This window comes from Lampetra planeri, chromosome 24 (genome assembly GCF_965212315.1).
Source record: "Lampetra planeri chromosome 24, kcLamPlan1.2.h2, whole genome shotgun sequence".
Lineage (NCBI taxonomy): Eukaryota > Metazoa > Chordata > Hyperoartia > Petromyzontiformes > Petromyzontidae > Lampetra > Lampetra planeri.
Window position 1 is genome coordinate 10774358 of NC_136130.1, and position 27437 is coordinate 10801794.

At 50.1% G+C, this 27437-nt stretch overlaps 1 protein-coding gene and 1 long non-coding RNA gene across 2 annotated transcripts; one reads left to right on the top strand and one right to left on the bottom strand.

Moving 5' to 3' along the window:
* Positions 1 to 1668: 1668 nt before the first annotated feature.
* Positions 1669 to 20562, top strand: LOC144726773 (uncharacterized). The gene is made up of 4 exons (XR_013587336.1): positions 1669 to 3154; positions 3485 to 3647; positions 14619 to 14714; positions 17473 to 20562. It is a non-coding gene; the product is annotated as an uncharacterized LOC144726773 (long non-coding RNA).
* A 1726-nt stretch (positions 20563 to 22288) lies between these two features.
* LOC144726844 (uncharacterized) lies at positions 22289 to 26838 on the bottom strand. The gene is made up of 6 exons (XM_078605799.1): positions 26792 to 26838; positions 25881 to 26137; positions 24769 to 24938; positions 24436 to 24586; positions 23024 to 23337; positions 22289 to 22516 (listed from the first exon to the last, which is right to left on the bottom strand). The coding sequence occupies exons 1-6, from the start codon at positions 26836 to 26838 to the stop codon at positions 22367 to 22369; spliced, it is 1089 nt and encodes a 362-aa protein (XP_078461925.1). The 3' UTR covers positions 22289 to 22366.
* Between the last annotated feature and the right edge of the window lie 599 nt (positions 26839 to 27437).

Consider the following 27437-nt stretch of genomic DNA (forward strand, 5'->3'; position numbering starts at 1 on the left):
GCACTCAGCTGCGTGCGCTCGTTGACGTCACGTGCGCGGGGAGGAGACGCGGGCGAGTGACTGTGTGTGTGTGGGTGTGTGCCTGCCGCGTCTCAGTGGGGAGCGGTGGTGCAGTGGTCAGCGCGCTGCGCTACGAACCTGGCGACCCGGGTTTGATTCCCGCTCACGGCCGACATCAGTGACGATTATCTGAACCGGTCCTGGGCCTTCCCTTGGTCGGCTCAACCTCGGAGCAGTACCTGATGCTGCGTGTAAACATCGCCAAGAGCGAGGCAAAGGCGGCCGGGCCGTGGTGTTGGCCACCCACCCCCTCGTGTGCCGTGCCGGCCTTCATAGGTGCTACTCGCTTACAGCACTTGCCTCAGCAGTCTGCTAAAGGCTACACGGGGGATTTTTGTCTTTGTGTGGTGTGTACTTCTTGTAAATCTCTGTGGGGCGGCGGGGGGGGGGTATCACAGTGCGCTACGAACCCGGCGACCCGTGTTCAAATCCCGCTCACGGACAAAAAGAACAGGTGGGTGCCACAGTGCAGGTAGACCCAGCAGCCTTCATCACCGCGTCATTGTCGTGCACCTGGCCAGGGCCGGTGTAATGTGGTTGATTCGGTTAATGTTTTTACCGTTTAAAAATAAACCAGCCGACAAAGCGCCTACTTCCCAGATTCATCTCTGCACACAATAAAAACAAATCAATCATTGGGCAGTTCGCCAGCATCGGTGCAAGCGAGCCTGACTCTGCTGGTGAGAGACTGAATGTCGAAACCCGCTGCAACATTTGCTTGTGATGAACGAATCCTGCTACAGAATACGCCCTCTAGGAATGCCGTGCGGCCGATGGGCTTTGGGGCCGTCCATAAATGACGTTACGCACCTAGGGGGGGGGGGGGGTCAGATATTTGTGACGATGTGTGACGAGGGGGGGGGGGGTAGAGAAATGTGACGTCACATCAAAATGCGCAACTTTAAATAAATATAGGCAATATGTTCTACTTAATTAAATAGACTTTCTAATAAATGTTTTCTCCTACAACATCAGAGTGCAGCGGCACATTAAATACGCACTACAATGACATTAGTTTAAATCAATTTGAAGAACGTTTTTTTAGGGGGGGGCAGAGCTTTGTGATGTCATATTAGAGGGGGGGGGGTCTGACTTTTTCTGACGCCGTGTGACGAAGAGGGGGGGGATCAAAAATCGTCCAAAATCGCGAGACGTCATTTATGGACGGCCCCTTTGTAAAATAATACTTTGATATTCATTTTGTTTAACGTGGAGAGACAAATGGTGGGAAGGAGGTGGATCGTTTGATTCTCCACAATCACTATGCAGGACCATTATACATCATTATTTATAGCAGACACGCTCGCTCAAAGACCGCGAGCCTGTTTCTCCAGGGAGTGCTGGATGTGGAATCCACGGCGTTTTTCGTCTCATTTTGTAAACACTCAGAGCTGAGTGCGTCTTTTACTTCTTCGGGTGAGGGTTTTGTAAAAAAAACAAGAAATCGATACTGGGGATAATAATTGTGATGAAACCCCAAGACCAGGACCCACGGACTCGTATAGCGCACGAGCAGCGCCTTCACGCCCACGTCCTTTCGTGTTGCTGCGCACGGGGGTAGGAGGAGGAGGAGGTTGGGGAGAAAGGGGGGATAATTCTGTGGTTCTGTTTGGTGTGTGTGGACTCATCTCTCCCTCTCCGCTCTTACTGTCCAGGTGTCGCGAGAGTGTCTCTCTCTGTGTGTCTCTATCTCTGTGTGTGTTTACTTTGTGTGTGTGTCCCCCCCCCCATTGTGTGTTTCCGTGTCCGTGAAGCCGTCGTCGCTTCGTCGTCACGCCACCGAGTGGCTTCCCCGACGTCTCCGTGGATCCGCCGCGACTCGACAGCGAGAGCCCTGGCCTCGCAATGAGCTCTCGCTTGGTGGAGAAACTAAAAGTTTCGTCTGTCAACCCTCCCCTGCTCGCCCCCCCCCCCGCTCTCCCCAAGTGGAGAAAGGAAGACGAGAATCGTTGTTTGTGCCAGGGTGGGCGTGAGTGAGACGGCGGAGACCGTGGGGATGGAGCCAGGGATAGAATCAGCCCCGCCAATCCCAGCTGCTCACCCCCAACATCTCAACACATTCCTCAATAAGACTTCTCTAATATTAATATTAAAGTTTGTGTATGTATGCAATATGTGACGTTTTAGGGGGATTGCTATTCTTCACAGCACATCGTTATTTATAGAATGTTCCATGTTAAGAAGGGCCATTGCCCGAAACGTCACCAATTTTTTTAATCTCTTAAGGTACCTCTCATAAAAAAACTGTGACTGAGGACCTTTCTTTTGGAATCCCTTAAAACATTAACTTCTATTGAGAAACCAGAACCACAAGTAGCCACTGTCCAAATGCAAAATTGCATGCAAATAATTGAGAAATCCATTACAACGGGAACAATGCAGAAATAAACAAACCCTGTACGATCGCATGTATACATTTTACGAAAGTTATACCGTCGGGCTAAATGTCACGCATGTCACATCGTAGTCGAGAGCATGACTCATCCCAGTTAATCCCAGCTCGCACTGCCGGCCGTTTCTCTCCTTCTTGATCGGATCCCAACAGGAGGCCCATCTCCCCTTCCCTCTGCCTGGTGAGAGATCGTGTTGAGTCGAGGGAGCCATGTGATGTAGAGCGTGGCGATTCAGGAGGAGGCGGAGGCAGGTGATGGAAGAGAAAGCAGGTAATGGAGAAAGAGGCAGGCGATGGAGGGGGAGGGAGGGGGCAGGTGATAGAGAAGGAGGTGATGAAGGAGGAGGATGAGATGGAGGAGGAGGCAGGTGATGGAGAGGGATCCGGGGTTTTTGTTGTTGGTGATGGAGAGGCACTGAGTGTCAGCGCTCCTCTGTGTGTGCACGCTGCCTGTCCTCGTGTTAATCGTTAACGAGCGGCTCCCTGCCGAGGAAGAAAATCATTACCGATGTAGTCGCGTGCCATGGCCATGACGGGATGTTTTTTTTTGGCATCGTCATTTGGGATTTTTCCAGATTGTCATTTGCATCAGCGCGGAGGACCGGAGTCTCGTTCAAGGGCAGCGACGGCCGCGCCGCCTCCGAAAAGCCCCGCGCGCGACGACGGCTCCACAGCGACCACCCGATGCGGCCAGAATCTCGAGTAACCAAGCAGCGTCGCGCACGCGTCCCTCGGGACCTGGAATTCATTAATTCCGTGGGGTCAATACCCCCCCCCTCTCTTCCCCATCCGGGTGAGGGCTCGCGAGGACCACAGAGCCGCGGACCCCGCGTGCCCTCCTGGGTTCGATCACAGGCGTCACTTTCACGCAGAGACGGGGAGGCGCGCGCGCGATGCGGGGGGGAGGGGCAGTCTCTGACACCCGACACATTCGGGGCCAACATCGCAAATCCCCGGCGGTGATTTGTCGTCGTTTTGAGTGTTTTATTAACGAAATAAACAATCTCGCTGAACCCCCCCCCCCCCCCCCAGAGTGTATTGCCGCGCGAGGAAGAAGAGGAGGCGGAGGGGAGGAAGAGGAGGCGCCGACGACGCCAGTGGTTGGAGTGTTCACCGCGGAGATAGTTCCGTTCCCGCAGTGAGCGGCAAGCACGTTCCGTCTCCCGACGTGAAACACGTCCACTCCTGGGCACAGGTGCGACCGCGTGCCTCGGCAGGAGCCGCGTTGTGTCACTGGGGGGGTTCTCGCACGATGGAACTCGGGACGAGGAGGTTGTAATGTGCACGCGAGCAGGGCGAATTTGGAGGAATCAAGATGTGCCGGTTCGCCATGCCCGGTCCCCTCGTGGCGGCATCTGGGCTGTAGTCCCATCACTCCCCATCACTCCATCACGCATCAATAACCGCCATCCCTCCCCCATCTCCGGTTACGTGAGAATGCCCTCTCTCGTCTATCCATGGGCTTGCCACTACGAGACTGTCCTAACTTATCAGCGACATCGCCTCCGTTTAATTGACAGAGAGATCCCTACATGTCACCTGTCACCCGCCCGTGAAGATCGACGCTGCGCAAATATGAGTCGTAGGGGCGGTGTTGTGGGGGGGGCAGGGTGAGGGGGTTTCCATGGCGACCTGCTTATCATTCAAATGATCGTGAGTCAGAAGGTTTTAAACGACTTCCGCCAATGCCACCCACGCGAACATAACTTAGTTCACACGCAAAGACAAAGACTCCCCCCCCCCGGAAAACCTTAACAGACTGTTTGGGGCAAGTGCTGTTAGCGAGTGGCACCTATGAAGGCCGGCGCGGCACATGAGGGGGTGGGTGGCCAGCACCACTCCCGGCCGCCTTAGTCTCTTCCGAGTGGTGATGTTTAACACATCGCACCAGGTTCTAATTTAAGGCTCAGTGGACCTAGGGGAGGCCCAGGACCCGTCCAAATTTTCGCCACTGTGTATTGGTCGTGAGCGGGAATCGAACCTCGGGTCGCCGGATTCGTAGCGCAGTGCGCGAAACGTCGCGTCACCACTGCACCGCACACTGACACGCGCTCACACACGCGCACACGCACGCGCGGACACTACACGACCACTGCTACGATCGCTCCTGAACCTTCTGTTGGGCGATGCGCTGCTGTTAGCGAGGGTGGTGATTGGCCGGATGTCACAAGTCCAACGTTCCGCCGACTGTTTATGTTGTGTTTATGTTGTTTGTTTTGTCCACGTTTGCTGTTATCGTGTTATTGTCAATAATGTGCATTTGTGTATTTCACCTATTATTATTTTGGTTGTGCGTCCGACGCGTTCTGTGCCGATGTTCGCCGTCCCGCCGTATCACCTTCGTGTTCTTCTTTTGTGTTCTCCGCTGAAGATGCACCACGCATCTCCCTCGCAAACCCAGCTGGGCAACTGCCTGCACGGGATTTCCCGTGTAATAAATAGACGTTGAATTGAGTACCCATTCAAATCGGTGTCAAATCGTGGAGATTTTCACTCGATGTTTTTTGATGCAACGGGGCACAGAAACGACACCCGACCGCCTTTGCATCCCCAGTGCTGATTAATGTTTACCCACAGCACCTTGGTAGTTGTTTTTACGACTGAGTAGTCCTAGGGGAAACTCCTGGGCCGGTCCTTGATAATTGTGGCTGATGATAGCCGTGGCCACGGCATCGGGTTTGGAGCGCAGTGCCCTCATCGCAGCACGACCGCGCCACAAACACAATACATCGCTGGCACACGCGGCCTACATGTGAACAACCCGAACGGAAGAATCTGGTGATGTTGCTGCTGCTGCGTTGATAACGTTGCAAAAGCAAAACAACAAACTCAACACATTTGTCAATAACACTGTGGCTTTCACAGAACAAAAACACATATGGGCATCTTATTATATAACTTAGATAGCACTTTTTTAACTCCTCCTTTTAAGGCAGTGCAATTCACCAGCGTGTGGAGGTTTTTTTTGGACTCTGGCTCGCTGGAGACGAACCCAGATGGGTGGGTGATCAGCAGGCGGACGGGCGCTGCCGTGCCCTGCGTGGCTGGAGGGGGTGATTCGTAGATGCGTGGACTCGCCGTTTATGGGAATCGTCGGGTTGGGTTCAACCGTTTTGTTTTACGTGACCGGCAGCCGCATGAAACATCGGTACAAACCGGTTTCCGATTTGCCGCACATTTGGGACGTGTGATTACGCCCACGTGGTCCAAGTCGTCTGGACAGTGTGGAGGAGGAGACCAAACACAGCAGGAGCTGCCACCAGCGGTGTCTGCGGGGAGCGGTGGCGCAGTTGTTAGCGCGGTAGTTAGCGCACTGCGCTACGAAGCCGGTGAGCCGAGTTCGATTTCCGCTCACGACCAACATCAGTGACGAATATCTAAACCTGTCCTGGGCCTCGCCTATGTCGACTCAACCTTAAATGTATGTAAACATCAACACTGTGGAGGCAAAAGCGTCCGGGCGTGGTGCGAGTCACCTACCCCCTCGTGCGCCCTGCTGACCTTGATAGATGCTCGCTAACAGCACTTGCCTCAGTGGTTCAACAGTCCGTGAGAGGCTATAAGGGGAATCTTTGTTGTCTTCGCTGCGTGTATTGCGCAGGGCGAGCGTGAGTGAGCAGGTCTGTGAACCGCCCGCGCTCAGCTTAAGCCACCTCCAACCCATTCCAGCTCACGCGTCGCTATCGCAGCATTCTCCAATTACACCCCCCCCCCCTCGGTCCCCAACATCCCCCCCCTTCCCACCCGCCTCCTCCGTTTTGAACGAAAGCCGTAGTTGTTCGTCACATGTGAAGTGTAAATTGAACGAAATCTGTCAGCACCACCCCGCCTGGTCTGTCCTTGAACCCGCCTCTCAACCGCTGAGTTGAGGTCCCTCTCAGCCCTCCTGGGGGGCGAGGAGAGAGGGGGCGTCTTGCTGCAAGACCGGCCCGCCACTGTATTAGGACTTAGTGTTGAGCTGAGTTGAGGTGCTTCGTGACTTGGCATGGGATTAGCTCTAAATATGTTTTTTTGAAAGGGCCCATAATTGTAAGGGGTCTCCCGTAATAAATATTTAAGCTTTTCTGGAAATGGTTAAGTTCTGGTGCGTTTCCATTCAGCAGTTAAATACGCCTCCAAAAAATTCTTAAATAATCTGGTTTATATTTTTTGTCATAAAAGTGGATAAATCACAGTGATAGATTGAAAAACGTCCCACCCACCAAAATTTCCTGAAATTCATGACCCCATGAATTTCATAAGGCTCTGTTTTCAAGGCCATAAACATTTACGATGGAAGATTCAAATTGCTGGGTTAATGTATTTTGGTGATATTTTGTTGCATGGCTTTCACAGGATGAAGGGCAGCGTTTGTACAAAGATAGGCAATGTGGACACAATTATCATAATAACCTTCATAACAGCAATAGTCACGCCCTTTAGTTACCCATTATAGTATCGCCAAGTCGTAATACTTTTACACATTCCACGCGCATTAGGAGGGTAACATTCCATGCTTTCCACATACACGAATCAATTCCTTTAAAAATGCCATCTCCTGGCCCATGCCGATAGAAGATGAGGTGTTTACATCCAAGCAGTGACCAGAAGTATAAACCCGAGTTCCCGTGGGCATGGTCACGAGGAAAGTCCACCACGGTTATCACTAAACGCCGCCGTGCCCTCAGGAGGAGCTATTGCCGGAATGTCAACCTACTCTGCGTTTGCTCGAAGGCAATGTTCATGATGCATGTGGAGAGTTATTTTATTTGCGTGTTGTGACCCACTGCCAACGCATCCCCGATTATGTACGTATTCACTTAAAGCTATTAAGGGGCTTCTATAGGCATCTCTTATCTAACGCAAGATCTCTCAGAATAGTCTTTGCAATGTGTGCTTGGGGCGCATTTCACACAGTTTAGGGACAACTCGAAACATTCATGCAGATGTCATCATCATCAAAAGCCACGATCCATCCACTGCTGGATGAAATCCTCTCCAGGCCGTCGTCATTTCCTCACGAATCCTGCGATGCACCAATGCACCGAGCGCGTTCACATGAGCTGTTGAGATGCGTAAACGAATTAAATAAATAACTATTGCTGTATGTTTAGCTTGTTTTCCCCTGTGGAGGGACAGATACGGGGGATGAGCGACGGTACCGTCTGCGTATTTATTGCGCAATTCGGCCCGGGATAAATGTTTCTGTTCATGAGCCAAGTGGGCGAGCAGCCTCGCGTGATCCAGTGGCTGGTGTGGGTTTCGTAACAGTGGCGCCCTCTCCGGCCCAGCGTGACCCACGCGCTGTTGTTTGCTTGGCGATGGCTGTGCCAGGCGGAGCCTTGGTTTGTTCCTGCGCTGTGCGTGCAGATACCGATGAGCTGTCCCGCTTCGAGGCCCTCGTAGGAATGATAAACAACTTGAGGTCTGGCGTGTCACGTCACCCCCCCCCCCCCCCGTTGTCTTGAGGAATTCACTGGCTCGTTTTTGTTCAGGCTCTGGGGAACGATTGGGAAGGTGACAGACAGACTTGGGGTTGAGTGTCCAGGTAGGTTGACGTGAATAACAGCAACAACGACAGCAGATGAAATAACAGGAGCAATAGCAGGAACAACAGCAGTACACGTTTCAACAGCAGCAGCACCAGGAATAGTAACTGTAGTAGTTATAACAAGAGTAAAGCAGCAGCAACAGCAGCTGTAACAGCGGTAGCAGCGGTAGCAGCAACAGCAGCTGTAGCAGCGGTAGCAGCAACAGCAGTCGTGACAGCAGTAACGGCAGCAGCAGCAGAAATAGCAGCAGTCACAAAAGCAAGACTAACAAGGAGTATCACCAATAGCAGACACAGCAGCGATAGTGACAGCAAACAGCAGCAGCAACACCGACAGAGGTAGCGATGGCAGCAGCATCAGCAGCCCTATCAGGAGCAACAGCAGCACCGACAGGAACGAGATCAACAAACTCAGCAGTGGTAGTAGGAGCAGCAACAGCAGCAGTAGCGGCAGCAGCAGCAGTAGTTAGACGTATTCATTTTCATTTCATTTACTAGGTATAACCCTGTGAGCCATGCGGCTCTTGACTCGGGTGCAACCGCAACAAAACAAAAACATGAACAAGAAACATCTGAAAGTGACTACACGCAACAGAAAAATCCTGGAAAAAACTGCAAAGTCTTCTATGAAAAAAACACCGAGCGACAAAAGCAACAGCAGCAGTCAGTTGCGGCAGTGGCGGGCCGTGTACTAAACACCTCGGCCTTCAGTGCTATCCTTCCGCAATTAAAGCGCCTTCGAATAACCTCACCGTGACACGAGGGCTACAGGCTGTTGTCATTCGACGTAACCACCCCATATTCACAGTGACAGTAACCTTTATCGAGTGGAATAAAGTGATTTAACACGAGGTTCAACACCTATGATAGTTACAATACACTAATTGCAGAGACGTGAATACATGGTGACTGAAACCATCAAGCATGTAGCACTATTACGCAGTATGACAGGATGCTGCATCACAAATAGACATCGCATAGCCCAAATCAATGGCATTACCAAAGAAACAACAACAAACTCGCAACAACCAGTCACATTTACTCATACGACCACCAAGCAAGCAAAAATTCCGTCAAACATACATAACACAATCAGGATTCAACAGGCTTCCCCACATGAAAAAAATATATATAAAGCACTACATCAAAAAAGCTAAACGTCACGACAGAAAGTTTAAATAAATCGTAAAGAATGCTACATTACGTGTGAACTAGTTTTACTTTAGTTAGCTAAATAGCCCTCCGATCACGCCACACTGAAGAATGCTAACGTAGGTGGCTAGGCCAGCTAGAAGGCTCCGGCGTGTCAAAGAATACGCCCAACATGGCAAACTCGAAATCTGATTGGTTAAAGAATATGACAATCAACAACATCGTCCCCATTTGCCTCAACAGCAAAGGAGATTCACTCGACATTCTGAAGGTAGATTTTTCACCAGGAGAGGTGGAGACAGCGCAGGTGGAAAATCTGATTGGATAAAAGCTCAAATTTATTAGCTGCACTGCAAGCAGCGCAACTCAGGGAGAGAGTAGCAATGAAATTACATTAATAGACTGATGGGAACGAACTTTGTAAAATACATATAGCATTAATGAAAATATATATTAATTGATAAAAATATAATTTTCTGTTCTTTCGGTCTTTCAGTAAAGTCATGTAAATAGGTTCAAAGAAAATAACAAAAAACTACGACGTTTCGATGGCAAGACAGGCGGTCGTCATTAGGAAAAGGGGTTTAGCTTCTGAAGGTCAAACTGTTTCATAAAGGTTTGAAATGGGCTTAGCCCAAATGTCAACAGCATGGGCGGGGCAGCTAATGTTAATGTGAGTGGTGGGCAGCAACCGCGACGGTGGTGGGTTTTCCACCAATCAAAGGGCTGCCAGGTAAAAATGTGCATGTTAATGTAAGATCGTTGAGCGGCCTCCACGGCAAGCGCGCTGAGGTGGCTATGTTAATGTGAGAGATTAGCATGTTAATAAAAGATTGCAGTAGCAACCTCGGGGTTGGCGCATGAGTTAGCTGTGTTAGTGTGAGAAATTTAAGCTGTGAATGTAAAATGAGAGAGCCGAAAATAGCAACTAACATCGGAAGGTGGTAGGATGGGAACATCACAGCCAGTTATGACTTAAACTGGTTAATAACGTCCTTACAATGATTGCTCAGTTTGTACCCATCTTCTCAGTTGAAATTGTGTCTGTGTTTATATATCTGGATGGCTTCATGAACAAATCTTTGTTGATAGCCAGTGGGTTTGCAAAGTATCGTCGTCTTCGAGAAATCAATTTCGTGTCAGCCCACCGCATTAAAACAATTATCAGCCACGGCCGAGGTATTGATCCTACCGTATTTCAGATCTGCCTTATGTTCACAAACACGGTCCGAGACATGTCGCTTAGCTTCCCCAATGTAAATATTGCCGCAGTCACAGCTTAGTTTGTAGACGCCGGGGTATTGCATGTCAGGGATCACATCCAGTTTAAGTCATTGACGTCACGCATGGATGTAGCACTGTACTGTGTAGATGTATTTTTTACCGTCACTTTCTGTAAAGAAACGTCATATTTGAAGCGACTTAGCGTAAGAAATAATTTAATTTAGCTCGACCTTTCTCTGCGTTAGTGTAAAAATCCACCCACTCATGAATATTAATGAGGGGGGATGGGCCTCATGTGGAGTGACGTCACGCGCGGGACGGACAGACATTTCTGGGTGATTACAGTAGTTAATTGTAGTGGTTGGGCTGAAGAGGACCCCCTTGAGTGGATGGAGTGCTCCTGCCAATATCTTCCGGTGACACGTAGGTATTTGTTTACCCAGCCCACCTTGCTGATGAGACTTTAAAGGTCAAGAAGTTAAAACAAATCCTGAGTTTGTTTCTTTAACAAACTGCCGGATAGCACTGCTATATATATACATCTTATGTGACTCACGGTGCACGACATTACAGTATATTGTTTGTGTATATAGAGAGACAAACTCAATTGTATTTATTTTACTTACCCATATTGTTCCACAACAGTCCATAATACGATTTTGTAAAAAGAATGAAGACACGACATTGCAATTGTTGTGCTCGCGACCGACCTATGTGCCCAACATAACGCCACCCGTTCGGGAATGTTCTCAAGCCAGCAGTTGAGACAATGATCCGCGGACGATGGCGTGACCCGACTCCTTCCGAAGCCCCTTCAATAGGCCCCGGCGTCACACTCGGCACCTTGACCCCCCAGGGCATCAAGCGGTCACCCCTTGGAGCCCATTTGGGAACCCGTTGGCAGCCAGACTCCGACCGCTTCGCGTCGCATCCCCAGCAGGTGTATCTGTTTGCGAATCTCTCCGTCAATTCGTTTTTTTTGTTACACACGTATTAAACACCATTGGATTATCATATTTTATATGACAATTTTCATATTTTTTCCTGGCAAATGAGGTTCCAATGGTGTAAATGCTTACCCCGAGATCTCATACTTTGATGGTGCATTGTCTTTGAGTTGTGCGCCTTTTGGCGTCATCTGGTCAAACCCATGTGAGACTAGGCTCTAAGGAAAGCTGTCTCGGGTGTGGACCATTCAATTTCAAGGACAGTGCACATTATCAGAGTTATGTTTTTTGTTTGCATTATGACTGCAGGTATTGTGGTCTATGCAAACATGACTCCTTGTAAAAAAGGTGTCAGTTTTGTTGCCAGATAGAAGGGTAAAAAACCAATTATCACGTATTAAGCAATTGAGCAAGGCAAACACAATCGTTCATATGGCTTTGCTTACTCCGCCTCGAGGCAACGCGTTTGCTGTCTCGCAGTGGAACGGACGGGAGTCTCGTGGCGTGCATGGCCCTGTTCGCGATGGCTGCGGAGACGTCGTTGTTATCATAGCGGCGACTCCCTCGCCAGGGCTCTGTGAGGTGCAACAACATCAACTTGAAACGGCTTGAAAAACATCACCGGACACCTTTAAGATGCCACCGTGATGTTACAAGCGTGTGGAAGAGCGGTTTTTTAAACGCTGCTTGCCAAACGCACGGTCCCCGTTAGAGACGGGTCAAGGGTTGCTGGATCGCGTAGAGATTTATGACGCTTCCAAACCTGATGCGAGGTGGTGGCTTGAAAATCAAGTACATCAAGCAGGGACGTGAACCCATCTGTGCAGACCATGTTGAGTGGTATAACCCTCAGATGTATGTGAACTTCTTTCGCGTCGTACGTAACCAAGTGTGCTAATCGAAGATGAATGCGTGATGCGGTTTCACCGGGTTCTCCGCACTCGTAAATGGGATTCCCATCTATTTCCACGTTGTGCCGACTATCGTTCAGGACGATGTCCGACGTTTCGCTCCGCATCCTGGGAGCAACTCCATGCCATTCCTGAAGCAGCTCCAACTGCCACCGAAATGCGAGGCATGATGTCCGAAACGTGGGGTATTATGCCAAAGAAGGGGGGGTACAAACCGAAAGCACATTGGAGAGATATACAACGCATCTCAATCACCGGTCTCGACATGCAGTGTCTCATCAGCAGAGTCAGACTTGCTTAAATAAATGCCGCTGAACTGCCCGGTGTAATAGGCAAGGCTCCTCTCTTCAAGGTGTGCGTTGTCTCAACCCGTTTCTACTGCTGCGGCGGGAGATGGAATCGAACCGGCGTCCTCTGTGTCGCAAGTCTGGCAGCATCCCGTCCTGGACAGGCTATTGGCGACTGGTATACGGCTTCTTGAGGTGGCTATGCACGCCTAGAACCCAGCACCGTGGTGGCGAGGGTTGGTGGATCACCGCACAAATGTTGCGGAACTATTGGCGTGGGCATTGAGGAAGGCGCCTAACCCACACGCTGGCTCGCTAGGAGTAGGCAGAGATGGACTGCTGCTGTACAGGGGGATGTGGAGCTGGGTGGACTTGCCACAACTGATACCCGCGGTGTCAAGATCGGCCTCTATGGAGGACGAGGCTCGTGAAGGGTCGCTACTGGGCAGCTGGAGGCAAAAACTCTCCAGCAACAACGGGGGGCACCGTACGGAGCGCAGACGGTGCATCTGCCAGTCATCTCAGTCAGTCAACCCATGGCACCTGGGTCTGTCCCGCGACCTCTTGCCATCAACGAGCCTTCGATGATTGGCGTGGCCTCACAGTGCACCGAGCGTGACTCAAGCGCCGTTATGACGTCGCCGCAACTTAGTGGCAAGCGTTGTTGAGATTCACAACGATGCCCCTTGCCAGAAAATCGCCTCGCGTAATCAGTGGCATTGGTTATTGCGCAACCGGCGCAATCCATCGCCGAGTAAGATGAGACGCACCCTGGCTAACCCCCCCACCCCAGCCTTCCGAAGCCGCCCGAATTCCCACGGCATCCACTCCGCGCTCCGGTGAAGCGAGCGAGGGAGAGAGGGAGGGAGACGACGTCACGATGCAAATCTCTGCCCTGGAGAAAGCCGCTCGCTGACGACTCAACAGACAGGGTCCACTTACAGCGGGAGCCGTTGCCAACTCGCTCTGGGAAGACAAAAGGGGTAAGAGAGTAGGGTGGGTACATTATAAAGGTGATACAGCGCATGCAGTACTTGACAAACAGCGGATGTTACACAGACGTGCTAGCCGTTGGGGGTGGAACGCTACTGGCACTCAAATGTACCCATGCAGGTCCGGTTGAATCCGATGAGCTATGAAGTTCTTTTTCACAGATATCCGGAATGAGCGGGTCAACAAGAAATGTAAGAAATTTGGTACAATATGTACGGATCTTTCTAGGCAACTGAAACAGCTTGACGCGTTTTTGTGAGGAGGGAATTGTGCCGTGGTGACATCGGTTGTGCGCGTAGCGCCTGCAATGCAGAGGTCGCCGCTTCAACCTCGCGACGCGACGGCTGTTGAAGCAGTGGACGCGTTTTATAGCTTCACCGCCCCCCCCTCTGTCCACCCCCACCCCCCGTCCACCCCTCGCCCCGTGTCCAGCCCCCCCCCCCCTGTCCACCCCCTCTGTCCACCCCCTCCCCTGTCCACCCCCACTGTCCATCCGCCCCCTGTCCACCCCCTCCCCTGTCCACCCCCACTGTCCATCCGCCCCTGTCCACCCCCACCCCTATCCACCCCCCTGTCCACCCCCCCTGTCCACCCCCACCCCTATGCACCCCCCTATCCACCCCCACTGTCCACCCCCCCCTGTCGACCCCCCGTCCACCCACCCCTGTCCACCCACCCCCTGTCCCCCGTCCATCCCACGCCCCCTCCCCCTTCCCCCCCCTGTCCCCGTGTCAAACCCCCACCACGGACGATGGCCGCTGGTCGAGACTAACAACGGAGTGACAGCCAAATAAGGCAATGAGGAGGGAGCAGGCCCGAGCAACGACATCAGCTCTTGCGCAGCAGGTGCTCAGCGGATTGTTGCATCCAGCAGTGGAGTGATCAAGGCTGCTGCTGCTGATGATATGATGATTATGAGCGCATGCAACATTGTCTTGTTTGTCACTCGGGCACTCTGATGAATTTGCGCGGTCGCGGGCTTTGTGGCTGTGCGCACGCCTCATTGTCCGCATCTCATTTCCTATTCGCACCGTGACGAGGACTTACCGGTGCAAATATTAAGAGTGGCTCATTGGAGAACTGGATTGCCCAGCTGTTGCTCTATGTGCTCGTGTTGAACAGATGGTGGAAGTTAAAGAAAGCGCCTTTTCCATCTGAGTGGAGCCCGAGTTTAATTCACGCGGAACAGAACGTCCGGTCTCCAGATTTGCCTGCCCCGTGAGTGCTTATCCCGTACACATCCAAGTGACCATTTGCTTTTCTCTCCAATATTTGTTCCGTGCCATTACTTTATGAGTTTGCTGCGGAGATGAAGACTGGTTCCATACGCAACCCTCGCAGGCAGCAGTACACCACTTTGTGATGGCGAACGGCCGCTGGAAAGTGAAACTATATTCTTAAAATATCTTTTTTTAATTTGTATGACTGAAATAATAGACCCGAAAAACCCCGTGTGCCATGGCGTTCGTGGTGATTATTTTGTAAAGGGCCTTCAATGGCCATGAGATAGCCTTGAGCCACACGAGGTGGTGCATCCCTTATATAGGCCCTGTGTTTGTCGCTTGCCACTCAATCCCTACACGTTGAGTCGTCCGAGTTGCAACAAGCCCAAGTAAGTTCAAACGCAAATCTAGTTTAATGGATGTTGGTGCAGTCATTGGTGACCAGACTGCAACCATCACTTTACACTCACACAGTTTAACCACGTGTGTGTTTTAACCACGTATGGTTTAACAACGTGCGGTTTAACCAGATCCTCAACGATAGTAGCTAAGTGTCTCTGCCACGGTTATGATAGCCTCCTTAGCAACTCGGCCACGAACCTGTGCAAAATTGATGTTGCTATTCACCGTTCGTGTCAATAATCTACAGTATATTTTTAAACGTGAATGGTAGCGCCTCAAGTGGCTGCAGAGGTCACGTTATCCTCGGGGCCATCCATTGAGTCGGTACGCATGGAGGGGGGAGGGGGGTAACCCAAATGCGTACGCTTGCATATGGGGGGGTCTACTATGTGCGTACGCATAGGAAACGGGGGGTGGGGTGAAACCTCGATAATAATTTGTCTACATTGGCCTTCAAATGAACACAGTTCAGTTTCTTCAGCTGTCAGACAACAAATACTACCGGGAGAAGTGGGACTGTGGGAGAGGTGTCACTTGTATGCCACCGTGCCCCTGACTGCAACTATCACGCAGCTCAGTAAAATAAGTGGCCAAGGTACGCAACTTAATTATTTAATGTAGCCGGCTATGGACTATCTGTTTGCTTAAACACGTTAATATTATTAATACTTGGTCGTTTCTGCGTGGATTAAATATCGGTCGTTCTATAGGTTTCGAGAGGGGGGGGGTGCGTCAAGCGTACTGGGAGGGGGGGGGGTGTAAAAAGTACGCGTGCGTACAGGGAGGGGGGGAGGGGTCAAGTTTTGACAGATTCTTGCGTACCTACTCAATGAATGTCCCCCTATAACTCGTCGAATGTTACAAATGTAACTCGATGCATGTATCACGAGCCTAAGAATCGATGTTAATCGGTCACCTGCACGCAGCCGCGACCTGGCCTGGCCTCGCCCCGCCGCATCTTGCGATGCGCGTGAATCCCACCGTGAATTTCCCGCAGCTCTGAGCACGGTGTGGTTGACATCACAGCAGCTGCCCGCCTCTGCCTCTCCTCGTCAGCCAGCCACGCGTGCAAAGGGATGAGATGCACCGCGGCGTTTCTCAATCCCGGGCTCATCGCAGTCTCGACCTCCTCAGCACGGCAGAGGCGGTGGTTGGCGACTGTGCTACTGCACGTGCATTCCTGCCTGTGATCCAGCACTGTGGAGGGCGCAGCGAGGGTTGGTGGTTCACGCACGGATGTCGTGAAACTCCATTCCCGCGCGGGCTGAGGAGGTGCCGTACCCTGGCTCGCCAGGGGAAGGCAGGACATAAAGTGGACTAATTGCCATTACGTTTCCACCTGTACGGGGATTGGGTGCTTTGTCCCCCTCGCACGCGTGGAGTTTCTCCGGAGGCTCCTGTTTCCTCCCACGTGTACAAGCACGTGTTAGTTGGCCTAAACATATCTTAACATGAATACCCAATGCGGCAGAACCCTCCTCAGGCATTCCTGGACAAATAAGTAAATTATAAAATACTATACCAAGTGGCCCGGCAGAGGACAGCCCCAGCAACATCACTCCCATCATCACTACCATCATCACTACCACCATCAACATCATCACTACCACCATCAACATCTTTATCATCAGCAGCGTCATCATCATTATCACTTCAATCCTCATCACTAACAGCACCATCAATAGCATCGCCATTTCGGTCACCACCATTGATGAGGGGTAAGGGTGAGGTTCTCCATGGAGTCTGGTCCATGATTTTCTCCGGTCAGGTGGCTTAGCGGTAGAGCGAGGGGCTCGCAAATCCTTTATTGAGCGTTGACTTTGACTCAGTCCATCATCTCTCTTGGGTCATTAAAATAAGTACCACTTTGTGTGGAAGTCAACGGTGATATTCCTATGGATAGACTCGCTCCCGCCATAGCAATTGGGGGGTTCCACCCCTGACTCAAGTCTGTGCACAGGAGATGAGCACCAATGATGCATCAAGGCTCATTGGGACCAAATTCACTTTTTTAAATCCTTTATATTAAGTTCGCTTGCTTGCTTACGACCGTGCAACTCTTTCGGTCGTTTTTTAACCCACTTCCCGTGATCTAATCGAGCTGACATTTTCCACACAGACTCGTTGTGCGTGACAATTAATGTTCGTGAAAAACTTTTTCTAAAATTTTACACTTTTTATGACAAAAATTTTATATTTAATTACCAATTGCGTAATGGTGCAATGCAATCATCTGACAAATAGGTGGCAGCCATCTCAAGCCAGAGGACGAGAGGACTCTAGCCGCCACGCATATAAAGGATTTATAGTGAAAAACTTTGTTTTTACGGGTTATACTTGTTTTATTTTAGGGTGGAGGCCACGGGAGGATGAGGCAGTGTCGCCACCTGCAGGGCGAGGAGGAGCAAGACGCTGAGAAAGAAGACGCGGATGATGGTACCGGTCCGCGGACCCGGGGGTTGGGGACCCCCCTGGTCTAGAGGAGATTTCTCGAGTTCCACCACTCCCTCTAGAGGGCCTCTCTATAGCTCCCACCAGTCAGGGCACTTCCAACACCAACGGCATTCAGACGAGGCAATTTCAGGGCTGCACTTTCACCTTTACTACGATTACAACACGTTTAAACGCACGTTTCATCATAACACAAACATGACTTCATAATTGATTCGCAATATTATGAATTCTGTTACACCAAAACAATCATCGTCGTCGCCATGGTGACGGCGTAGCGTAGTGTGCAATCTCCGCGCTCAGTAGGCCGCGACGGTGCTGGCGATCCAAGAGATGCAGTTGCACGCCTCGGTGTGTACACGGTGTGTGTACACACGCCTCGATGTGTACACAGTGTGTACCAGAGGTCGCAAACGGGTTTTGATTTCGTACCCTACCCGAAATGAGTGACAAACGGTTACTCACCAGTGACTCACGGCCTACCCGTACCCGTACCTGGCAGCACCAGGGTCGGAAACGGGTACCCGTACCCGGGTACGGGTAGCCGGGTATCGGGTACCCGGTTGCGACCTCTGGTGTGTACACACGCCTTGGTGTGGCCTCGGTGTGTGTACACACGCCGGGGTAGTTGGGCAGGGCACAGCCTTGGCCTTGTTTACACCTTTTCGCTACCCAGTGCCTCATGGCAGCCTCGTTAAACTCGTCGACATATTCCCACCTAATTAAATAACCAGTCACCTAATTTAACACTTTAATATCGGTGCCACAATCTGTCTCTGGACCTCTACCCTCTGACCCCTTCACCCGGAGCAATGACCGTAGAGACACCGCTTTCTTCCCCTCTCCCCACGAGCATTGGGGAAACGTGGCCCACTATACGTTTGCCTATGTGTTAATGTGTATGTGTTAATGTGTCATTTTGTATATTGAAATAGTTTGTGTGCTAACTTACTCTTGTATGTGTATGCCACTATGGTTGCCTCCTTATCCACAGGCAAAATCCTGACGTTTTTCATTCAGCCTAGTTCTGTCGAAACTATGCAGTATACCGAAGTAAAGATCAACACAATACAGATAGCATATCTCGGTACAAATCAATTCCTGCCCAATGAACACAGTTAACAACTCCCAGAATGTCCAGGTCAATCCAGGACAGGTGGCGACCCTAACTTAAAGACCGAGTTAATGTGTGCTTGCTTACGTATATTAGGATGATCTAGAGTTGCCACCGTTTTCACAGCAGATCTCGGTACAAATCAATTCCTGCCAACTGAACAAAGTTAACAACTCCCAGAATGTCCAGGTCAATCCAGGACAGGTGGCAACGCTAACTTAATGACCGAGTCACTGAACCCTGTCCTAGCCATGGAGAATGTTTACCTTACTGACAGTCTCACTTAGACGGAGCGATGGCACTGTGGTTAACTCACTGTGCCATGAACCTGACCATCTGACTTCAATTGCCAGCCACAGCCCTTCACCAACCCGCACTGCCCACCAAGGCTACGTGTGGTCACAAAACTACAGTGAGTGACATGGTGTGGGAAGGCCTTTACTCAGCCCTGGACTGACAATGACCTGGGAATGTAGAAATAGTGTGAATGACCAAGTACAATAAAACAGCACTCAGAATTAATGCTTCCTGTCCAGAACTGCTGACTGCTCCATGCAAAATTTGTATCGGGTGAGATAATATCAACGTCTTTAACAAGAATGCCAAGAGGTGTCACGCAGCACCTAGACATCGGGCAAGGTCACGAGTTGCCTTTAACCACACGAGGTGTGTACCTTGTAAATGACTTGCAAAAGTGTGACATTTTTAGGATAATCGAAGTTGGAACAAGCAAATTAAGTTTAAAAACCTGCATTTATTATTCTATTTGCGTAGTCAGTGGCTGGCTAAAGCCATTAATGTACACTTATTCGGATTAATCACATTTGCTTTAAACCCGCATGCATTGCTTTCAACCCGCTGATACTAATTGAGTGTGTCTTCCAAGGCCATTATGAACCTCCCGACCAACGAAGCCACCTCCCTGTGCAATATTTAAGCTGGGATGGAGGGAGGAAAAGCGCCTTGACAAAATAATTTGCATATCAAGAGGAATTTAGCATATTTATGGGAAATGCAGATATGCGATTAGTACTACTTGTGAAATGCCAAACCTCCTACGCATTTCACAAGTAGTACTGATTGATTGCTTCTGTGAACAGGTGTCTTTTATACAGGTAACAATCTGAGATTAGGAGCACTCCCTTTAAGAGTGTGCTCCTAATCTCAGCTCGTTACCTGTATAAAAGACACCTGGGAGCCAGAAATCTTTCTGAGAGGGGGTCAAATACTTATTTCCCTCATTAGAATGCAAATAAATTTATAACATTTTTGACATGCGTTTTCCTGGATTTTTGTTGTTGTTATTCTGTCTCTCACTGTTCAAATAAACCTACAATTAAAATTATAGACTGATCATTTCTTTGTCAGTGGGCAAACGTACAAAATCAGCAGGGGATCAAATACTTTTTTCCCCTCACTAGTTACCACATGCATCTAGCTATCCACTCGATGAGGACATCACTCATACAGATGCCTAGATGGTGGATCATCAATGTTCAAGTGACCGTGATGTACCCAGACAAATGACACTCAGGACGCTAAACCCGTGCGTTGATTGGTTCTTGAAAATGTGGACGAATGGGGAGAGAGGTTCGGTGGATTCGGTGTTAGGGGGCAAGCATCGGGTGTCGAGGTTCGCGGTACAGGTAAAACAATTGAGACGGTGGTTTTGTGCTGAAGTGAAATGGAAAAATACGGAGGATATGCTCATAATGGAAAGCAACTCGGCATCCTTATACATATGTAGTGCCTGAGATACGTGCCATACGCTGGAGTGGGCGTACGCGCGCACAGAGTACAGTGGGAGCAAACGAGGTCGAGGCTGTTATTGTTGCTATGTGTGAGGAGAAGGCCAGATACGGGTAGGGAGCGATTAAGGACACAGCGTGCTGATTGGCTGGGAGTTCTTATTGTCGAGATGTGATGCCACGCCGGTAACAGGTGGCAGGGAGCAATTAAGGACGGAGGGCGCTGATTGGCCGAGAAGTTATTGTCGCTAAGTGGCGCCGCATTGTCTGGGAAAACATGACAGGTGCCAGTGGGGGCTAGGGGGCGACGGGCGTCGCGGGGGATGCCACCGATTGATTGGAGATTAATTGGCTTGGGGATAAAGAGAGGGGGTTTTGAAGGAGACGGGAGTTCACGCCTGGGAGGGAAAGAAGGATGTTAGAGCTGAAGCAGCGGAGCCAAAAGCATTGGAGAAGTATACGGTAGCAGTGGAGCTAATACACGGTAGCAGTGGAGAAGTATAAGGTAGCAGTGGAGAGGTATATGGTAGCAATGGAGAAGCCAGCAGAAGCGTCTGGAGTGTGATGGCGAAGCCAGCAGAGAGCGGCTGGAGTGTGGCGGAGAAGCTGATAAAGATACGGCTGAGTGTGACGGGAGAGCCGATAAAGAGCGGCTAAACTGTGACGGAGAGAGTAGAGAGGAGAGTCGATGGAGGAGAGATGGGGAGCGAGCGAGGCCGGTGGAACGCGGCGAGCGAGCGGAGAGCGCGTGGAAGGAATGTTGATTGGTGTTAGCTGGAGGAATGTTGATCGGTATTGGTGAAATAAAGAGAGCGAGAAAAGCAAGAAGCTGTCGTGTCAAGTCGAGCACTACACATGTACCGGACTGCAGTGATGTGACTTAGGGACACGCGGCTAACATCCGTGGCAAGTGATTACATGAACAATTCCTGCCCAATGAGCTAAAAAGCTATATTTCAAAAGCGACCTGGCAATAAATGATAGCTCAACCAAGGGGCTTGTGGGAATATTATTGCAGCCAAATACTGGAAACACATGTTGATTTTTAACGTAGAGGGAAAATCGGAGGATCTGGAGAAAAATCCACGCAACCATGGGGAGAAGATGCAAATATACAGGCATGATGGTCTGGATCGAACCCGCAGCTCCCTGCATACCACGTGAGTTAGCATCTCTCCACCGTGGCGCACCTTCATCCAAAAGTCGAATTGATTATCAAAATAGCTAACGATTACTGGACTTGATCGACTAATGCCTGAATGGGTCATTGAGTCCTCATGGGATCATCGATTTACTGACCATCGATTAATGAGTCTTGTGAGAGAGTTGGGAAGGAGTTGATTTTTCATGGGGCGGCTCATTCAATGGCGGGATGTGATTCGCTTGAAATTCCCTGAGAGCGCCCCTAGGCCACGCTGTATCCCCCTCTCTGGCTGTGGGAGGGGTTTGAATCAAAGCAATAGGTAGCCGACGGTCATCTCATTTTGCATCTCACCCTTCGTGTATCGATTCTTTTATATTGACTGAATTCAGTAGATTTTTGCCAAAATTAAAAATGCCCAAATACGTATGCAAATGACTTAAATTGGCCACTTTATTCACATGATCAATTTAAACTATACTTGTTTGTTTTAAATATATACTTGACAAAAGGCGTGCAGGAGGTGGAAAGTGTTCTTCACTTGAGGGCCGCCTTACCAAAGCGGTTAAAGACTGCTTTGCTACAGTTTGCTACGGGCCAAGTGGGTAGCCGTGACCAGTAAAATACATTCTTGTACCATACTATGCTATGCTTCGACATCTATGCTTCAGGTCGTCACCGTTATGAAAAAATAAGACAAAAAGATGGCGCAATTATTTCAAGTATTTTATTCATTTCATTTCACCACCATGGTGCTTGTTGTTCGGCAAGATGGTTTCCGAGTGAGTCACTCAGTTGGCAGCCATGGTGCTGGCGATCCAGGAGATGTAGTTGCACACCTTGGTGTACACGCCGGGGTAGTTGGGTAGGGCGCAACCGCGGCCCCAGGACACGATGCCGTGCAGCTCGCCATTGCACACGACGGGGCCACCGGAGTCTCCCTGTGGTGACGGCATCAGGGGTCAGAGTCAGGGGTTAGCAGCTGGCACTTGCATCTAGTGGCGTGGTTCGCAACCTTTCTGGATCCGTGGGTGACTGCGTTCGACCATGAGTTTGTGGTCTAACCCAAAAATGAAATTTTAATAAAAATATTGGCTGCAAGAACCCAAATGTTAGTAAGATTAAATAGATGTAGACAAAATATCGAGAGTAATTCGCATTTATGTTTATGAGGTGTATGAGGATTGAAATTCATTAGAACTGAGTAACCATTTGAACTGAGTAAGTTATAAATCACTCTGCTTGGCAATATATATATACAATGGCAAGATTAAAATCGAGCTACCTTGACACAAAGCTATGCATTGGTCCATTGGCTATTAGAGTGATGTTACTTTTTCCCCATTAGTATTTTCGATGGAGGTGGCACTGGTTTGTAGCGAGAGGGCAGGTTGACCCTCATAATCCCCTTCAGACTTTTCGACTCAAGTCGCTTCAGGGGACCTCACCTGGCAGGAGTCCTTGCCACCCTCCTGGTATCCCAGGCAGATCATGTTATTGGTGATGTCACCGGGGTAGGAGTTCCTGCAGGAGATGTCACTCAGCACGGGCACCTGGACGCACATGAGGACATCGGGGCTGCCCGTAGGGAGACACGCGGGTGGTGGTGATGAGGCATCATACATTGGGGAAACATGATAGGGTAATGTGAGGACAGAGAAACTCATAAGCAGAGAGGCGGCAGAAGAGAGGTCAGTGGACTCGACGTGAAGATACCAGTTATGCAGAGTCAATAGAAAGGGTTGGCAGGTTGGGTCCATTTATAAACCTGGAGAAAAGTAAGCAAAGGAAGGTAGCAGAAGAGAGGGTGAGATGAAATCCGAGAGTTTGGAGACCACTTCTGGACAGACATTGAGAAAGGAAAGGAAGTATTGGAAAAAAATTGGGAGGCATGTGCCCAGAAGTGGCAAGTCACAGGCTCACCCCACAACAATAACAATATGGACAAGTACAGTTATAACTCTTAGTCCAGTTTAAGCTTCAGGTCCAGCCTGCCTCATTCTCAGAACTGTTATCCAATGCTTAGCTCTAAATATTGCAAATAATATATCCCTAGACGCAATACCATGTGTAACAGGTTCCGGAGACACTTGTAGAGGTAACTTCTTTATTACAATACAACACTCCAACAGTCCAACAGTCCTGATACTCTGTTACAGCCTAGGTACACAGCCTAGCTACACAGCCTAGATACTCTACTCTGGCTACGCTCCGGAACTCGTCCTCACAAGGTCGTAGAGTCGGGAGTTCCAGAGTCCCAGCGCTGGCTCTCACAGCATCCCAGGGTCTTCAGATGGCTGGTCGTGGGTCTTGGGTCTTGAGTTACAACTGGGCCCCGATCGTCCAGGGAGCTCTCCTTTTATGCCTGGTACAACGAGGGGTAGGGCCGTGTGCGCCCCCAGATATCCCACAGAGCACACACAGCCCCCCCCTTTGGCGGCGCCAAGGGGATTAAGCGTCTGGACCCCCTGGGAACTCAACGCCTGGCGCCCAGAGGCTTAAGCGTCTGGACCCACCTGGGAACCCAGAGCCCCCAGCAGCCCCTCCCTTCTTATGTCACTACACATGTATTTATACCCTTCAAGTAGCTAAAATAGGGAAGATATCAAATACTTTCTCCGATGTTTTAGGGTTGTACTGTGTGTTCTTCAGAATTATGTGTGACGCATCACTCGTAGTGTTGGGAACTTCCAAGTGGAGCGAAATACTAGAAATCATGACGAACACCATGTGGCATAGCCCAGAAACACATCCGAGACCGATACAAAGCAACCACAAAACCGACATTGTAAAATCTTTAAAAAGTCTTCCTTAAATGTTTTTTCCAGGGTAGACGGACATTTAAGCGCCGTGTCCTCACCGACGCTGGTCTGGGTCTCGCCCCAGCCGGAGACGGTGCACATGACTCCGGTGCCGACGCAGCAGGAGGGCAGCGGGACGGCCTGCGCGTACTGGTTGAGGGTGGACAGCTTGATGAGCATGATGTCGTTGTCAATGGTGGCCAAGCTGTACTGGGGGTGGCGGATCGCCTTAAAATCTTGCTACCTTGGTATAAATTTCTACTTTGGGCCATTGACTACGACGGTAGTATTACTTTGTCTCGATCTGTATGTTTGGTGGAGGTGGCACTGGTTTGTAGCAAGAGGGCAGGTCGTCGCTCATACTCCATTTCAGACTTGTTGACTCAAGTCGCTTCGGGGGACCTCACCTGGCAGGAGTCCTTGCCACCCTCCAGGTATCCCAGGCAGATCATGTTGTTGGTGATGTCACCGGGGTAGGAGTTCCTGCAGGAGGTGTCACTCAGGGCGGGGCCTGGACGCACATGAGGACATCTGGGCTGCCTATAGTGAGACACGCAGGTGGCTGTGGTGAGGCACAGAGGGGGTAGCAGAAGATAGGTCAATTGTATCAACGTGAAGGTCCCAGTAATGCAGAGGCAATGCAAAGGGTTGGCACCTTGTGCCTATTTATAAACCTGGATAAAAGAAAGCCGAGGAAGACAGCGGAAGAGAGGAGTTTGGAGACCACTTCTGGATAGACACTGAGAAAGTAAAGGAAGAAATGGGGGAGGCCTGTGCACAGAAGTGGTGAGTCACAGGATCACACCACAACAATAACACAGATGGACAAGTCCAGTTACAATTCTGAGTCCAATTTAGTCTCCAGGTATAATCTGCTTTAAACATTCATAATTTTTCTTATCCAGAAAAATCTCTAGATATTAAAAAATAACATTAATAACTTTATTGCCCAGACAATGGTGGGTGATCGTTGATAATTATCTGAAGTGGAAATTAAATATTGAATTATTTTACCATGGTGTAAGCATGTCAAAGCAGTGTCAGCATATAGGGGGAGGATACTAAACTAGTGATGGGTTAACCCAGACGAGTTAGCGCGCCACATTAGCGGCCCTCCTTCACGGCAGTTGGCCGCAAGCTTGACATCGTGCTTGTGCACTCATCATGACCCCACCTCAACAGGCTCCCACGATGGACTGCATTGGCCGCATTCGGCCCGTGGACCCCAGATTGCCCACCGCTGTCCTACATATTTCTTTGATGCGTTTTCAGGTTGTACTGCGTGTCGTTGGGCATGACGTCCGACGTTTCGCTCCACGTGCTGGGAGCTGCCAAGAAGTGGAGCGAAAAGTTGTACACCATGACGAACACCATGCGGCACAGCCCAAAAACACATCCGAGAGCTAAACAGAGCAACCATGAAACCGACATGGTAAAATCTTTAAAAAGTCTTCCTTTAATGGATTTTCCAGGGTAGACAGACGTCTAAGCACGGTGACCTCACCGATGCTCGTCTGGGTCTCGTCCCAGCCGGAGATGGTGCACATGACTCCGGTGCCGACGCAGGAGGAGGGTAGAGGGACGGTCTGCGCGTAATGATTGAGGGTGGCGGGCGAGGACAGCTTGATGAGCATGTCGTTGTCGATGGTGGCCGAGTTGTACTGGGGGTGGCGGATCGCCTTGGAGGCTTGGATCCTCTGCTCGGTGCCCTCGGTCACGAAGATGTTGTGCTCACCGATGCGCACGGAGATGCGGGACGCGCTGGGGGTGGAGGAAGTGGACGATAGTAGTGATGAACATTTTTTATTTTTAGGTGATCGCTTCAATTTAAACCCATTCGGCCATAAATGCTAATTTTCCATTATAACCTGGTCATACAATAGAACCCTGCTTACAGAATCAGCAAAATTATTAGTTGTACTGTACTTCTATGCCGTCACATCTACACTCCCCACCGTAACCAACCCAAATTGACCAGTATGGTTGATTGACAAGTGCTGTAGCTATTTGATATAATCGCCTAAACAAAACGAACTGATGGGGCACATCGCCTTGCGGAAAGAGGATGTCGCATACCTTCGCAATCTTCTCGTAGCCCTTTATCGCTTGGTCGTATGGGTCTCATTCTAAATCATATGAGCGGCTTCTTCATGTTATCAGCTGTGACACTGCTGCCCCGTAGGTGAAGCTTAAGTGAACATTCTTTGTGGCTAGGTCTTAGTTCAACAACATGGGCTTCAAATTATTTTCAGATAAGGTCGTAATCACCAGGTTGTAGGTGTACACTGCATTTTACTCAAGTCGATGACCCAGCCAGGCGGACTACTGGCGGGTCCGCTGCCTGGAGGCTTCACTTTTAATCTCCAGAGGCTTCTTCACAAACCATCTTCATTCTTAACACGGGCAGCCCCGTACCTAGAGATGAGGCCGCTTATATGAGCCTCGGCGTGTCCGGGCGCCATCCCAGGCCACGCCTTCCTTCGAGCACCCTCTCCGAAAACTTTCGGCTCCCACGTGCCCTCTAAGGTGCCCCCCGGGCCCCCAGCCCCCACCGGGTTTCGGTCACGTGTCCGGCCGGATTAACACAGAGTGCCTCGGCCTCACAGCACTCCCTGTGGCCTCCCGAGTCTAGACCCGGCCCTGACGTCATTCCCGTCTCCAGCCGGAATGACGTCATGTGTGTTTCGTCTGTGTGTGTGTGTGGACCGCGGGGTAGTGACGCTCCCCCGCATAATGACGTCACACATGTGCGTGTGTGTGCACAGTAGTGACACTACCAGTCGCTACACATGTATGGGGCCGCCGCTGTCAGATAAATACCATGAATTAGTATCCTAAACTCGGCCCCTAAATCATCATCATCATCAACACAGTTATCATTATTAGCATTATATTCACAGTCGGGGTCATTGCCTCCAATATTATGATGCTTGTCTTTGGGCGATGCTCAACATAGATTTGAGACAGTAAAGATGGCCATTTTCATGACGCGGCTTTTTCAATTGGGTATCGTTTGAAAACCAACTTTGTGATTTAGATATAAAAAGTCCGCTTTATTTAT

Coding starts and splice junctions, on each gene's coding strand:
- LOC144726844 (XM_078605799.1), bottom strand. CDS start 26,838: ATGGCGCCCGGACACGCCGAGGCTCATATAAGCGGCCTCATCTCTAG. Junction 26,138..26,791: donor ATAAGCGGCCTCATCTCTAG/GTACGGGGCTGC, acceptor CTCCACCCCCAG/CGCGTCCCGCATCTCCGTGC. Junction 24,939..25,880: donor CGAGACCCAGACGAGCATCG/GTGAGGTCACCG, acceptor GCCTCACCACAG/CCACCTGCGTGTCTCACTAT.